The 16,957-nt window shown below is 34.7% G+C and overlaps 1 protein-coding gene across 8 annotated transcripts in view; it reads right to left on the reverse strand.

The window, feature by feature from the left end:
• Positions 1-16,957, reverse strand: part of LOC121408143 (piezo-type mechanosensitive ion channel component 2-like) — a 188,249-nt gene that overhangs the window by 130,383 nt on the left and 40,909 nt on the right. For all 8 annotated transcript variants that reach the window (XM_041599476.1, XM_041599472.1, XM_041599475.1 and 5 more), the window contains one exon: positions 3,216-3,287. In XM_041599476.1, the coding sequence (XP_041455410.1) occupies positions 3,216-3,287 (72 nt within the window). The remainder of the gene's footprint in view (positions 1-3,215; positions 3,288-16,957) is intronic.

Raw genomic sequence — 16,957 nt, forward strand, 5'->3', positions numbered from 1 at the left:
ATCAAAACTGCCAACAAACCCTTTGCCAATTACTAGTATTCATGTATATTGTAAGAGAAATATTTCTCATCAATGATTTTTTTCAATTAGTCACAGCTTTACAATAGTCAAAGAGAGACTACAACTGTATATGTTAAGGATCTTTTTGATAAAAAGCTCTTCTCTTGCTACAGATATAGATGCAAAACTCTCATTTTTGGAGAACAATATAGGAGATAGCTTAGTCAAAGGGTGACTATACTACATTCTGTTACTGTGATTTTTTTACATTAATCTACAATTTTTATTCCCATATTCTCTACAAAAAAATCTGTTTGATCCATGAAGTATGAAAAAAAAATCTACTTACTTTTAACTTAAAGGATAAAAACTGCAAAACTGCTTAAATTACAACATATGTATTACAAAAAGAAGTATTTTATTTTAAATGAGACACAGCTTACAACTGCCAATGATTGTAACTGAAGTACCTGCATCTTAACGTTAAAATACAGTGTTAAATGTTTATTCTGAGTTTTGCAAATTGTTGTTATAGAGCTCTTTCCATTATTACATGCAGATACAAAACTTCCATTATTTGTAGCACTGAACCTAAAATGGGCTGCAGTGAATTAGGCCCGTTTCGGGTACACGTGTACACGTGTACACGCACGGTCAAGTCAGTGCACGTGTACTAAATTCCATCACCGTGTACACGGTAGCGTCTGCATAAAGCTTGCATGGGGCTACAAAGTCAGTGAACAAGCTCACAGCCTCACATTAAATCTTAGTTCTCAGACACTGCACATGTTTTAAATACTAATATGTCAATATATTTCAATTAATCCAGAGTGAGTTCACTTCCAAAATCGCCAATTTAATCCACATTCTTTCTGGAGACTCACGTTTTTGTACCACGAAATGGGTCTGCTCCGGTCTCGAAAGCTCGAAAGCGTTGCTCAATCACACTCAGAGTCAATTTGAGAATCACCAATTGCGATAGCGATCATCGCTTCAACTTACGTGTTATACGCTCGCACACATGTGCTACAAGCCTACAAACAAACGCTCTTCAAATTGGCAACATAATAATGAAAATCAATCGATAACTTCAGTTACACTTATTCTGCAGCGATCTGTGCATGCATGTACGGTACAGTATACAAAATGCGCATCCAACGAGCGTCGGCGCTAGCTAGGGCCCTGCACTGATTTTCTTTTGCATTCTTTGTTAATTTAATGCGCTGCTAAGCCGAGTAAACTTTTAATTTGCACCAATTTTTGTGGATTGTAACTTCAAACTTATCAGGTAAGCTTTAAAACCGTGACTTAGGCTATATAGACCCCTTTTTTATGACATGTTGATGCGGTCCGTGTCGACATGAAAACAGAACTCGCTCTCACAGTGTTTACAACGTGTACACGTGTACACGACCGAAAAACACGCCGTGTACACGTGCATCAAAAATGGACTTTCAAAACGGGCCTACAGTGAATTAAAAGGTTTATAAGAGAAAGCTTTTCTCAACAGTCAAATTATGACTGTACTACATTATGTTAATGTGATTTTTATAATTATGTTATTAAAAACATCAAATGTATGATAAATGTAACAATACGAAATAAGAGGCATGTTAAATATGTTGATTACATGCAGGTATCATTTTTTATTTTACATGACAGAAGTAGTTATGTGTAGGCGAAGGATCAAAACTGGAAAACTGCCAACAAACCTTTTCTCATCGACTTTTATATATTATATATTTTTTTTTTTTACAAACTGCTCTCTGAAAAGTCTTTGGATTATGTGAAAACTTTATGTTAAGAAAGAAATTGACTAATAATAACTGACAAAGAATGTAAAATTTCAGAAGAAAAACTCGACATAATTTACAAAAAATGAGTACCTATTGACAACATACATCTGTAGTTTTTAAGGAATTACCTGATTTTATTAATTTGATTTTAATTTGTTTTAAGTAGATATGAAGACTTTGTTGATCTTTTATTGATATAAAGTTAATTCAAAGTTTTTCAGTTGACTTGAAGAATTAAAACTGCATTGAACAAATACTTTGTCCATGATTTGTACATGTTTCAATGGAAGTGATTTAAATCAATGATTTTTTTAAAAAAATCATGGTGATTTAAATCGCGATTTAAATCACGATTTAAATCAACGTGATTTAAATCCGCCAACCCTGCTGGTTCATGACACGACGACCGTGCTTATTTGACGATTAGCTCATTATTAGCATCTATTTTATATTCTTTGTTACGATTCTCTCACTGATGTCTGAACTGAGAGTGGATTCAGATTTACATGTTTCTGCGTAAATAATTTCTGATATGCCATTTATTGTTTGTAATCTACCATGTGTGAACCATTTGCTATCCTGTTGATTTCAAATTAGAGATGATATTCCACTCTTGCTATGAGTATCAAATTTATATTAAAAACAAATCCAATAATTGTGAAATCTATCGCTGAAAATGGGTTTCCTTACTTGTGGGACGCACTGTGTAATGTTTGTACACACACTTTGCACTGTCGGCATTAAACCAAGTGTTCAAATATTGAAAATCAACAGAACCAACACAGCAGTATGATAAAATTTAATATTCACATAATTCAACCACCTTCAAAGCAAGAAATAATAACCAAAAATATGTGTATTAATATTTTAAGTCTATGAAACAATTTGTTTCATGGTATTATTTGTTACAAATCATTAGTATTTCAAAACACCTCCATGCATACAGGTAGGTTATTCTAGCCTAAGCACTTGAGACCGCTAATATCATTGAACTACTACTTGTCAACTTCTTGAATATTGACGATAGTAAAGTCTTTCTTTTAACATGATTTTATGTTTTGCAACAAAATTTGCAAAAATTAATGAAGAACTAAGAATACGCATGAAACAATATTGTCTGACAGTTTTTAGCTACCGGTAACATGGACTGAGATGGAATGCCTTCAATGAAAATCCATCAAAATTATTTAGAACACAAAAAATATTGGAAGTTATCTACAACAGATGATTGAATATATGAAATCTACTGCATAATATTTTAATAAAATTACAGAATCATGAAAAAATTCAATCAGCAAAAACAGAGATTAAAAATTAAATGATACTGTAAAAGGACAAATGGAAATAACGATTTGGATGGGTCTAGTCATAATATGAATCAGGTAAATGTATAAATTTCTTTGATTACACCAAAATTACCTGTTTTTCATCTTTTCCTGATTTCTTTCCTCTCTTCTTTGGACTCTTCCTTCTGACAATCTCCACATATTCCTGAAATTTATAAAAGCAAAATATATTTCTGAGTTTGAATAATCCCATAAAGAATAATCAAGAAAACACTGATATAAATATTGATATTGATAAATCAAAGTCTCTAGATAACAAAATTGATAGACATATATAGCTAGAAATAATTAAAAAAAAAACAAGCCTTTTGTCTAAAATTTCACTTTTTCCTTTCAAAATTTAGTTTAGTTATTACAACCAAACAATACAAATGAATTTTGCAAAGATGTGACAAAAACGTTAAACCACAATGCAAGATTAGTATAGTAATACATTGTATGTTCCACACAAATGGTTACAGAATATGGACTTTATGCATTATGAGATATTAATGTCTGACAAAGAATTAAACATGATAAACAACTTTGTTTGCAGATAAATATACGCATTAATTACATAATCAAGTACCCTTTTATTATCATGATGTTATTTTCTTGGTTGCTTGTGAAAATGGATGCATTGATTAAAATTCAAACTTTGCATTTCGTGCTTAACCTTGAGGCACTTGCAAATGTACAGTCCACTGAAATTCAAGGAATAAACTCCCATGTACTACGCATGAACATCTGGGTTGAATGTCGAATATTGTGATGAATTTCTTTAAAAATTCATGTTGTGGAATTCAAACTCCAATTTTCCAAAGCCTCAGATTGATAGCAAAGGTTTAAAAATCACTACACCAGGCATGGATCTAAGAGGGAGGGGTGGATTGTGCAGGCACACACCGTAAAAGTTGAAAATCTATTGGTGCTATATGTACGTGTAGAATGCATGCATTTAAAAATGCATTAATTGTGCACTGTGACCTTATTTTTGGGTAGTCTGCAGGCACAAAACCTGATTGATACTTTGATCAACAAGTGAGTCTCCATGCAAAAACTAGCACATATAAAACGTGCTGAGTGAGAGGGTCTTCAGTATACAAGGCATTAATAGGCTGCAAATTCAGACCCTTAAATCGAGTAAAGCATTTGAAAAGCAGACTAAATTGTTGGCATGACTTGTCAAACTTTTCAGGCAGATTCAAGTGCTGTTAAATTGGACTCTGGATACTTGCTTGTACACCATGACAATGTCACTCATATACCTTCAAGCAGTCAGCAAATGATTTTGCCTTTGCTAAAACTTTGTTTGTGAGTGGGAATTTTACATGTGCAAAAGGTGGGTATAACTATACGGACAGTGATTTGGCACGATCGCGGAAAACGGACAGAATTCACGGAAACGGTCTTTTGAAACGAAAAGTGGCTTTTCAAACTGAAAATCACAGAAAACATAATTATTTTTCCTCAAAGTGCACAGTGCATTGACATAATGGTTGCAAAATTTACATTATTTACATAATTTTGATGATCTTTCCATGGTAGTGAAACTTATTTTGACATGAGGCAAGAAACAGCTGACCACGCAATGCAATATGGGGTTAATATGATTGAGTCAGCGACTGATACGTGCATGTATACAGCCATGTACCAATCAGTACTGTTATAATCAAATGAAGTTTTGTACATATAATCCTCAAATCCAAATGGCAGATAAGCGAAAATCATCAACTGCTCCAAACAATGTCCAGGGCTCCGTAACACAAAGATTAGCGATCAATCGCTAAATGATCTGACCAATCAATGCCAATGTTTCACGCGCATTTGGTTTAAAATACTGACCAGGAACCAATCAGTGCGATTCTTTATATTTGCAATCCATCGCAAACCTTTGTGTTACGGAGCCCAGAAGTCTCAAAATTATCAAATAATAAAATCTCATTCAACCCTCAAATAATGCTAATTATGTGGAAGGTGAGGATGTATTCATGGTAAGTGGGTTTCTTACAATATTTTGTTCTTATAACTCTTCAATTAGAGTGGGTTCTAAAGCATTGTTAGTACAATGGCAGATACAAACTTTGTCCAGCAGGAGTACTGTGATCAATGCGTTACTATTTGCATTGATTTCTGTGTTAAACGGCATTGTCACTTTTTCATGTAAACAAAGTCCATGGGGAAATGGAAATTTTTGCTTTTAAGACTGCTGAAATGAAATTTAAGATTTTCTGAAACAGAAAAGGCAATTTTTGAAACGGAAAATCACTGTCCCTATAGGTAATGTTCATGGTACTACAGTATGAATTCATTCATAAATCTATTAAACTCAGTCTGTTTCTATTACCATAAATCATGTCATATGCAGTTTTAGTAATCAAAATCATGGATTTGACATACTTAAATATTAGTGTAATAGGATGCTCATTAATACCAAGCCAGGCTTGCAAGCTGTGATATGTGAATGCATGTGTGTATGTATGATGGTCTTACTTGAAACACCTGCAACTACAATAAAAATGATACTTTAGAATGTTAACCTAAATACATGTAATTTTCAGACTGCAATGGAATATCAGTTGAATTGCATTGAACTGCCTAAATCATGCTTTCCCTTTTCACCTCTATTTTAATACATCATAAAACAATTTATCATAAGTCACAGGTGGTGAGTGCCTGGGTGCACCTTTCTTTATGTGATATTTGTTTTTGTTTTTGTTTGTTTCCTTTCCTTTTTAATACAAGATAGGGCTTTGGCAAATACTTTGTGAAATATGAAACTCTGAAATTTGCAGCTAAGATATACATGAACATAATATACCCTTTTTACACAGGCTAAAATTTCCTTAACCCTGTACTATAGGTGGGGCTAAATTGCCATTTACCCCCACCTATAGTACGGGGTTAAGCTTAGCCCACTTTCTTTTTACACAGCATTTTTGCAAAGTGGGCTAACCCCACCTTTAGTACGGGATTTTTTGGCCCTGCAAAAAAGCAGGGTTATCCCAGCAATTGCGGTGCTAAGAGCGATAGTACGGGGTTAAGATCGCTAGTGTAAAACGAAAGTGGGCTAAGCTTAACCCCGTACTATAGGTGGGGCTAAATGGCAATTTAGCCCACCTATAGTACGGGGTTAAGGAAATTTTAGCGTGTGTAAAAAGGTACGAGTGAAGTACTTGTACTACGAATGATTGACAAAAACCACTAGTCCGGGGTTAGCGAGTTTCGTGTGTGAAAAGCAAGCATTGCTTATCCGGAGTTAGCAATAACAATTTGGCATGTGTGAAAAGGAAAAAAATAGTACGGGGTTAAGAATAGTACGGGGTTAGCGATAGTCCGGGGCTAAGAAAATCCTGTGTAAAAAGGGTAAAAGTGGCCCATATCTACCGTATGTATTTTGCATTCCATTCGGAAACATAAATTAAAACTCTGGCTCTTTTTGATCAACCATTTGCTCATGAAAAGGTAAATGTCTATTTTATATCAAGTATTTAGAGCAAACATTTAGTTTAATTTTCATAGCATACATGAGCATTGATCCAAATCATATTGCAACCACTTGCCTATGGTAGGTCTAAATATTTACTTGGTGAAACAAGTCAAATACAGTACCATATGTTACAAATAAGGAAAGAGAAAGCTAGCTGCTTTTCAATTCAAGATCAAGAAAAACCCAAACTGATGCCTCTTCAAGGTAAGCTTTTTAATCTTTGTGCCATTAAGGTAGAGATGACTCCAGCTTTTTGAGCCTATTTTTAAAATCAGACTGCAGGCACAAAGACCCATGTCTTATCCCAGGCATTAGCCATCAGTGACGGCTACATTAAAATGTCTTGTGCTGACACATCCACTATTATACAGTGCATCTCACACACACAAAAATGTTAATGATGATTCATCATAACTTATAACAAATACAAAAGAATGACCTATCAGTTATCATTGAAATGCTCAGCTGGCTGAACACATAAAATATTCCTCATTTATGCATGGGTGAGCAAAAACAATTTGAAGAAAGGATACCAAACAGTCACTTGGTGGGGAGGGTATCTGAGTTTCAAAAAGGAAGCCACATTTTTGAAAAGTTCATTATTTGCTCATAAATTTTATACCTCAATCAGAGAAAATGGTTAAGAAATAATGAAACTCTGTTACGGTTTTGTTTCCAATAATTTCCAGGTGGATTTTTTAAATGAACTTAGTCCATTTGAAAGTAACAGCAGCCATTTCAGACTCCATTTTTGGAAGCCATCTTGGATTTTTTTACTTACTGAACCACTGACTGTCCTTGTAAAAAGTCCCAAAGTATTATTTGATCCTTATTTTGTTCATGACAGATTCTCATGTAGAGTCTTGTAGATATAAGTGTTTATAGAATTCACAGAGATCATGTGTTGAAGACACCAAAACCATATTTCCCAGGTGGATTTTAAATGATATATGTCCATTTGTGAGTATACAACAGGGTTACATCCATTTCATTTCATTTTTTGAAAGCCATTGTGGAGTTTTGACATACTGAATCACTGATCCTTCTTGTAACTTCTACAAAGTGTCACACACATGACACTTCTTTTAACCTCTGACCTTAAACATGCATGCTGTTGTCAGTATGAAACATTTCCAAATGATAGTTGACGAAACATGTTACTGTCAGATAAATATTGAATTACTAAATCTATAAACTTTTGAGAGTTATAACTAATTTAAGTCAAGATTTGTCATAATTTTGGTCACATTATTGCAAAGAATGGCCCATATATTCAATTGACTCTGATGTGTTGAGGTAGAGGATTTAAACCTATTATAATAGTCACTGTAATGCTTCTATCTCATCAAAAAAGATTTGCCTCACTCCACACACACGCACCAATAAAATTATCTTTCTGTAAATTCAAGATTCAAAGGCACAGTTTAAACCTCGTTTTTATAGGACGGGTACAAAATAGAGTTACAGCTTTATCTGGCTGTCAGCATGAGTCCAGACTACATTTTATCTACTGAAGATAGCATACTGTGTATTATGACAGGTGATGAATTAGGGTATGCAATACTATTCAATAATGTTTCAAACAAAAAGCTTGATAAATAATGCAACATTAGTCTTGATTTAGAAAGGTATGGACTAAATTGAGACAGAGGCATTCACATTCTCCAAATTCAAACTGTCCTTTAGCAGGTGGGTGGGTTTAAATACAGTACTTTATTGAAATACAGTATGTACTTTTAACATTGTATAGTCAATGTTCACAACTAAAGTAGTTTCATCACTGCTTAAAGACCCCCTCACACCTAACCGAATTGCCTGAAATATGCCTTGCAATGGCTGGTGAAAGGCCTTTTTTTTAAATCGTTTTCAATGGTAACTGAAAGTAAATTATATTTACCCTTCATGTCTGGGTACGTACACCTTCTGAACTTACAGCTGCGATTATTTAAATTCGCGAGGAAATTTTGAACATGTATAAAATTTCCCGACGAATTGAAAAATCGTTGGTCATCTGTTTGAATTTGCATCTCTTATTTAGTCTGCGGTAATCATTCGTTTATCATTCGTAGTGTTTTTGTCGCGCATAGTCCCTCTTCGCGCTTTTGCCAAAGTGGACCGATCTCGAAAGAACCCGTAACGAAGCAAGAAGATGACACAACGAACAAGAGTGCCTGATCTATTCCCTCGTCTTCGTTTCTAATCGCACGCCATATCAAACCATTGCTTACATTTCCTTCGTCTTATTGGGTTATATCAACCCTTCACCCTTCGGCAGCAATTTTCTCAGAGGTGAACCGAAAAATCAATATCCTTTGCATGTCATAATTATTCTTCGTTTACCGTTTGTTGATAATAGTTACTGATCGCATTATTTGACGGAAATTTTTGTTGAATTCGCATGCATTTCGTTCATTTTTCCCATTCGTCACCCTTCGTCAGCCTATATTTGGTCACGTGTGAGGGGGCTTTAAGGGTTTTAAATAATGATACTTGCAAGTGACTTACTGACCTGTGACAATCTGATTGACTAGGTTGATATCTTTAATGAAACCCCCCACAGACCTTAACATGTCATCTCAGCTTCAAGCTCAATCAAGCAAAGAGTTAATAGCTCAATCCCATTCATTAAATGTAATCAAGTAGTCACCAGCTGTGCTTGCACCCTTGTACTAAAACTCATAAATAATGCAGATCAAATAAAGCAAAAACATTTCAGAAAATCTATAAACATATAAAAAAAAAATCATATTCAAAATGTTAAGATTGTTGCTTAAAAAGTCCAGTAAAATGATTCAAGATGTACTAATTCAACAAAAAGTATATATTGCAAGGGCTGCATAGCGGTTTTGAAAGGGGGGGGGCCTGTTCATTCAAAGAGAAAACGCTTATTAAAAAGTGCCCCCAGTCCTGTCGCCCTTGTATTGTAGGATCATATGAACCATGTTCTCTGATTGCATTGTTGTAAAATATGACTTTATACATGATGGAAAGTAACATTATCAACCATCCCCCCCAAAAAATGACAATCTCTGCTATTGAGGCGTTATAAATTTTAATGTTAATGGTTTCGAATCCTCTCACCGGGTGTTTAAGAATTTTATGAACTAGCACAGCACAATGAAGTTGTAATTAACCTGATAGACTGCTGGTTATTAATTTAAAAACGTTAAAAAAACCCATCAATCTCGCTGCATCCAAGAGATAGTATCCAACAGTCCATATAGGTATCTCTTCCCAATTACATCGCTCTGCTTGAGCACTTATGATAAAGAAGAGGATGACTTTTATGCTGGTTAACAAATATTTATGCCATCTTGTATTAAATTAATGTAATAGACAATTGCAAGGAAAATGTGTATTAGTTAATGTAGGGTGAACAAAAAGCTTATTCCATTATATTGCAGTGTTTTTGATTGGTTAGCATGTAGGTTCATAAAATGGTAAACTTTTATCTTTAAAAGCTTAACAAAAAATCAGGACTGAAATTACTCTTTTAAAGACAGGCATTTCAGCTTCCATAGTAAAGTTTTGTGATGACTGTCAAAGTGCTCTATTAGAAGGTAACGGTTAAGAATTTTATTTCATATAGAAATTTGGACTAGGAGGATGGAAGGAATATGGCAAAATTGCCCTTTAGTGGAGGCATACAATGATGCATGATATCTCAATATAAATGAATTCAAAGGCATCTACATGACTCATAGTGGCATAGAATACAACATAAGTCAGCGCAGGTTACGAGTGACAACAGAAATAAAAACAATTTTCTTAAATGTTTATTTCTTTCAACATGTTTGAAATATTTTGTTTAATTTTATCATTAACAACTTAGAATCAGGGTGGATGTCTCTTGAAATCCTTTATGCTTTAAATTTTGGTCAATGTTGAATGATTATGAAACTCTTCTTCACATACCAAAAGCTTCACAGCCACTGTATAGATTTCAAATTTTGTGTACTAGAAACCTTTACTGATTTTCATGTTCTGTAAAACATAATGTCACAATTAATTATTATGACACGCTTTTTGTCAGAATGCGCCAAAGTGACGCCTGTTGCCGGGGCCTATTCCCGTGGTTAAAGGGATGGTCCAGGCTGGATACATTTATATCAATAAATAGAGTAAAATTCAAAAAGCAAAATGCTGAAAATTTCATCAAAATCGGATAACAAATTAGGAAGTTATTGAATTTAAAAGATTTGCATTATTCAGGTGAAACAATTCTAGGCATGTCTTCATTAATATCCATAAGGTGGGCTGACGATGTCATATCTTCATTTGTTATTTTGTATTTAACAAATTTTTACCAAGAACTAAAACAATTTGATTGACAACCGATTAAGTGCATTAGTTATTCATTGCCGCAACTGATATCATCATAATGGAGACACATGTATGAAAAATGAAACAATTATGAATTCATGTAGTAGCATAAGAAAAAGGAAAGTGGGATCAATGTGACATCATCAGCCTACCTAATGAATATTCATGACGATGTGCATATAATTGTTTTCATAAAAATATTGATGAACTTTTAAATTTAATAACTTTGTTAAATGTTATCCGATTTTGATGAAATTTTCAGCACTTTGCTCTGTGAATTTTACTCTTATTTACTTAGATATTTTCAGCCTGGACCATCCCTTTAAGTACGCTTTTTTGTTCAGGAGTCCGCTGTTTGAAGAGTGGGCTCATTAACTCAAAACAGAGGACTCGAGTAAAATAGCATACTTAACTATGGCAACGACATCATTCTGGAGCACTGTGACAAAAGCGTGCATCAGCATTAGACATTTTGCAATATACGCCTTACATAAGCATAATTTTATCCACAAAATTTGTATAAACCATAGGTTCAACCGATGGTTTTAAAAATCACCTTTGTGAATTTAGGCTGTAAGTCTGGTAAGCCAAAGAAAATATATTGAACTGTAATCTCAGTCATTTCCTTGACCGTTATTGAGTCAACATGATTTAAGATACCATTTTCATTATAACTGACATTCAAATAAAAATAAACAAACGTGTAATTCTAATGCCGTCATTCAACTTATGACCTGAGAATGACGCTATAAAACACACTTTAAATTATGAAGGATTTGGATGAAACTGGCATATGCAAAGATTTGGCATCCGCCTTTAATGTTCCTACTACATTATGTGTATGATAAAACAATGTTGTAATAGATCCATCCTAGACAGAGCTTAACACTGTTGATATTTAAGATAACATACCCTTCTACATATCCATTTCATAACCTTTTAAACTACATGTAGCTGCACACCTGTGGTATGCATGCTGATGGCTGCTTACACAATACATTGAACATTATATGACACCTAGATAGATCCTTATCATTTGATTGGTTGTTTGATGTCGATCATTCAGCCCATTTCACAATGACGTTATTAACCGTGCAATTTTGGATCCATTCATCGTGCAATTTAGGTCCATATGATTTTGCCCATTGCACGCATTTCGCTCGCATTTTGCATCCAACTTCCATCTTTTAATGTCTTTTGGTCCGATGCAGCTGGGGGCTTGAACTCCCAACCTCTCGGTTTTTAGACAGTCTTTCATTTTTAAAAATCAGAGGAGCTTAATAGTCAATTGCTCTCCTGAATAAGATGAGCTCAATTTGAGCAGGGCAAATTGATAAGCTCAATTGCATTTTATGATCCATTATGAAAATCAAGGCTGTATAGATATCTTGCAACCCAGCATATAAAGCAAATAAAGAAGAAAATGTTTAATTCTCTCATTTCCATTTGTTTTTTATCCAGTCAGTTACGATCAAATACATGCATGTAGAGTAAGCTGCCCAGAATCGACATTTTAAGATTTTTTTGCAATTCTTCCAAAAATGAAGTCAGAAATTGTTGCTACTACTTGAAAAAGAACCTGACATAGATTGTTCAATATCCGGGAATATGATTTTTGTGTCTATACCATGATTAAATGGGCCAAATAATGCATTGGTATCAATTACAAGGAAAGTCAGTGGTCAAGTATGTCCAAAAGTCCATGGTGGCTTCAAAAAATGGAGTATAAAATGGCCCGTTATTTACAAATAGACATACTTCCATGTAATAAAGGGCATAAGGGCAAGGGCATCAAGGGCATTTCAAGTCAGCAGTCCAGTATGTCGAAAAATCCAAGATGGCTTCCAAAAATCAGAGTCTAAAATGACTGCTATAACTTAAAAATAGTTCATTTAAAAATTCAAAATCCCCCAAGGAGATATGAATTTTTTTGTGTCCACACTATAATACATTTGGACTGGTTACACTTATATGCAATTGTCCACTTTGCCTAAAAATCCAAGAGGGTTTTCAAAATGGCATCTAAAATGACTCCTATCACTAATACCGTGTTTACACATTGACTCGGCTCGGGTGTTGAATCCGCAAGCCGGGTTGAACACTGCGAAGAAGGGATCAGAGATCGCGTTTATACGTACATATAAAAAGGCGAGTTCAACACAGCTCGCGGATCTCGAACGGAAGAAGAATTATGACGTCGCAAATTAAACGAGGGAAATTCACCGCCGGAATCGAATCTTGTCCGTGCGAACAACAACAATGCCAAAAGTGAAAGCGCGCAGTGACCTGGTCAAGCGAGTTCGACACGGCTTTCTGTTTACACACAAAAAAAATTGCCGAGTCTGACTCGGCTCACGGGTTGAAACCTACGATTTTGGCGGATCAAAAAGCCGTGTTCGACACGGCTCGCGGATCACACTGATTGCGTTTACACAGCATAAAATTGCCGTGTTGAGCACGGCTCGCGTGTCGAACCCTCGAGCCGTGTCACTGTGTAAACACGGTACAAATGATGGTCAGAGGTCATACAATATCAATCTGTGAGAAATAATTTTGATGTCCACACTATGGTATGAAGGGTTAAAGCCAACTTGGATTATAAGGAAAAATTGATAACTTCATATCATTCTAACTAGTCCCAAAGTATTTTTTGACCCTTGAAACCCTTATGTAGACAACAATGAAATATTCCCCAGGTGTATTTTTAATGTGCTATATTCACTTTTAACAGCAGTCATTAAGCCATCTTGGATTTTTGGACACACTTGACACCTGACTGTCCTTTCAACTTGACCCTTTAAACTCTGGTGTAGGCACCAAACTCATATCTCCAAGGTGTATTTCTAATGAGCTATGTTTACTTGCAAGTAACAACAGTCAATTTATACCCCATTTTTGGAAAGCATCTTGAACTGTGAACATACTAGGCCACCGACTGTTCTTGTAACTTGCCCTCGTGCATTACTTGACCCATTAAACCATGGTTTAGACACGAAACTCATATTCCCCAGACAGATATTAAACAAACAATGTCCAGTTATGAGTAACATCAAACAGTGTTTAAATCCATTTTTGGAAGCCATCTTGGAATTTAGACATACTAGACCACTGACAGTCATTATAACTTGTCCTAATGTATATTAATTTGACCATTGAAACCATAGTTTTAGACACCAAAATCATATATCACAGGCATATATGAAATGAGCTATGCAACTTTTAAATATCAGCAGCCATTTTCGAAATAATTTTTTGGAAGCCATATTGGATTTTTGGACATACCAGACCACTGGCGGTCTTTACAACTTGTCCTAATGTATTGTCTGACCCTTCAAACCAGTGGCTAAGACACCAAATCATATCTCTCAGGTCGATGTGAAATGAGCTTTTTCCACTTTAAGTATCAGCAGCCATTTTAAGATAAATTTTTAGAAGCCATCTTGGATTTTTGGACATGACCACTGACTGTCCTTATCTTGATATATCATTTGACCCGTGAAACCAGTGGTTTAAAAATCGAATCACATCTCCCAGGCCGATACGAAATGAGCTATGTCTGCTTTAAGTATTAGATGCCATTTCAGAATCAATTTCTTGGAAGCCATCATGGATTTTTAGTCATTTAAAGTCAACGAACAATCGCCACATTGCGGGTAATCATGGAATTGCCATCATAACTTTGAAAGTTTATGGATACAATTTGTTGGGGTAATCAAATATCACTGATCATCTTACTCAAGTTTTAGGTCACATGATCAAGGTCAAATATCATCTTAAGTCGATGAACGTAGTATATTATCATATGAATTGTGTTTTTGTGAATAATTTTTTGATATTTTTCAAAGTCAGCACTGCTACTATATTGAATCGCGTAATGCAAGCGATACTGCCAGAGGTGCTCCACTTGTTTTTTAAGTAGCAACAGCAATTTTACACTCCATTTTTGGAAGCCATCTCAGATTTTTTTAACATACTGGACCACTGGCTGTCCTTGTAACTTGTCTCAATGTATTTTGACCATTGAAACCATCATATCTCCCAGGCAGACATGAAATTAACTTTGTCCATTTTAAGTATCAACAGCCATTTAAAACTCCATTTTTGGAAGCCATCTTGGATTTTGGGATCCACCAGACCACTGACTGTCCATGTAACTTGTCCCAATGTACTACTTCGCCCTTAAAACCATTGAATAGAAATCAAATTAAAGCCACTGAAGTAAGGAATGGATGATTGTTTTTATTTTTAGCAGATGACAGCCATTTTGGGTGCCATCTTGGATTTTCCCTGGAGCCTTAACCTGGAGTGCTTATATTCAATCGAGCCTGTATCAAAAAATTATTCTACCCCTAGACCATGGAATATGAACCCAAATAGGATTCTATGGTGGATAATGAGTGAGTTACATGTATATCCATTTTCAGTGAATAGCGGCCATCTTGGATGCCATCCTGAAAATATCTACTTTCTCAGATGTGGATTTTGGTAGGTTTTTAGTATGTTATTCCTGAGGTCAAATACTGCCAGAAACGGAAGGAAAAACCTTTTCTTGCAATTTGTTCCAGGTCTAACCATATATTGACCCATCTAGCAGTCTGATGTACACTTACGAGTACCGGTAATCAATTGTGCAGTTGATCACATCATGGAGCTATTGACATGGAAGGAGATCCTTCTTCTAATTCCTCTGTTAATCCTTTGTTATCGCTTCCTTCTGGCGAAGGAACAATATCTAACAAATAAGATTAGTAAAATGTTTTGTATCAATAATGCTGTATTGCCACACTACACATATAAGTAATTTGTTTCATTCATGGAAAGTAGGAAAGTCCTACATGTATGTACAAAAAGCTATACATTTCAGCTTCCCAACAATCTCGAATTCTATTCCAAAATTTGCTTGCACATTGAAGTCTCTTTCCATATTCAAAAGAAAATTAAAACAATACTTTTATTCAAAATATTCCTAATTTTGCAGCTATAGACAATTTGTCATACATTTTTTTGCTTATCTTATACTGTACATCCATTAATCCATTTACTTTTGTAACCTAAGTTATCATAGATGCTTTGATTATTGTATATACTACAAAGTAGCATCCAAATTTAGCATTTTATTATTTTAGGAGACTTTACCTCATAAGGCCACAAAATGGCTTTAAGTCCTCCTTTTCCTTTCTCATATTATTACCGTACACAGGCCTAATTATACACGAATATCTTTGCATTTATTTCAAATAGGTTTTTTGCATGTTTACATTTTAAATACTGATGTATATATTTGAAGTATATTTTTCTATGTATATATATATATATATATATATATATATATTATCTGTACTCATTGCCTTTTTTTAAGAAATGAATAAATGAACTGAAGTGAACTGAACTGGTCAGCATATTGAAAATTTTACCTCGGTCTCTCATTAATTCTTTAGTTAAGCTCCAGTCACATTTCTTAGGTGGCTGTACGGTGAGTCGAAAACAGTTACATATAGGTGGTTTGAATAAAAGTGAATAAAATGGCCGCCTTAAGGAAATGTGACTGCAGCACTCGATATGCATATTTTTCATCATTACCAAAACTGCTTGGAATGGTCTTATAACATGAAATGTCCAAAAGTTTGAGCTCACGATTCAAGATCACATCTCCCAAGGATGCCCTCTTAACAGTTATTACTGCCATAATTGACCAAAAAGCGAGTTGTACAACTTCAGATTTGAACATTTTTCCAAACTGCTCACTCGTTATGCTCTCCCAAGGAAAAAATAAAGACTTAATATATATATATAATCAGAAATCACCTCTAAAAGGCTTTGTTCAACTTAATTACTACAAAAACACACAACTCACGTAGATGATAGTCCCATGGTGAAAATGTCTATTACGACAAAACCCATTTTGACATAATTATAAGTGCCTCTTATTTGGTTATGCCCCCCCCCCAAAAAAAAAAAACCCAATTTTGCCACCCCTTACTATCATAAAACTTCATCCAAAATAAGAGAGATACTGGTAGATG

The sequence above is a fragment of the Lytechinus variegatus genome, chromosome 2, assembly GCF_018143015.1.
Source record: "Lytechinus variegatus isolate NC3 chromosome 2, Lvar_3.0, whole genome shotgun sequence".
Lineage (NCBI taxonomy): Eukaryota > Metazoa > Echinodermata > Echinoidea > Temnopleuroida > Toxopneustidae > Lytechinus > Lytechinus variegatus.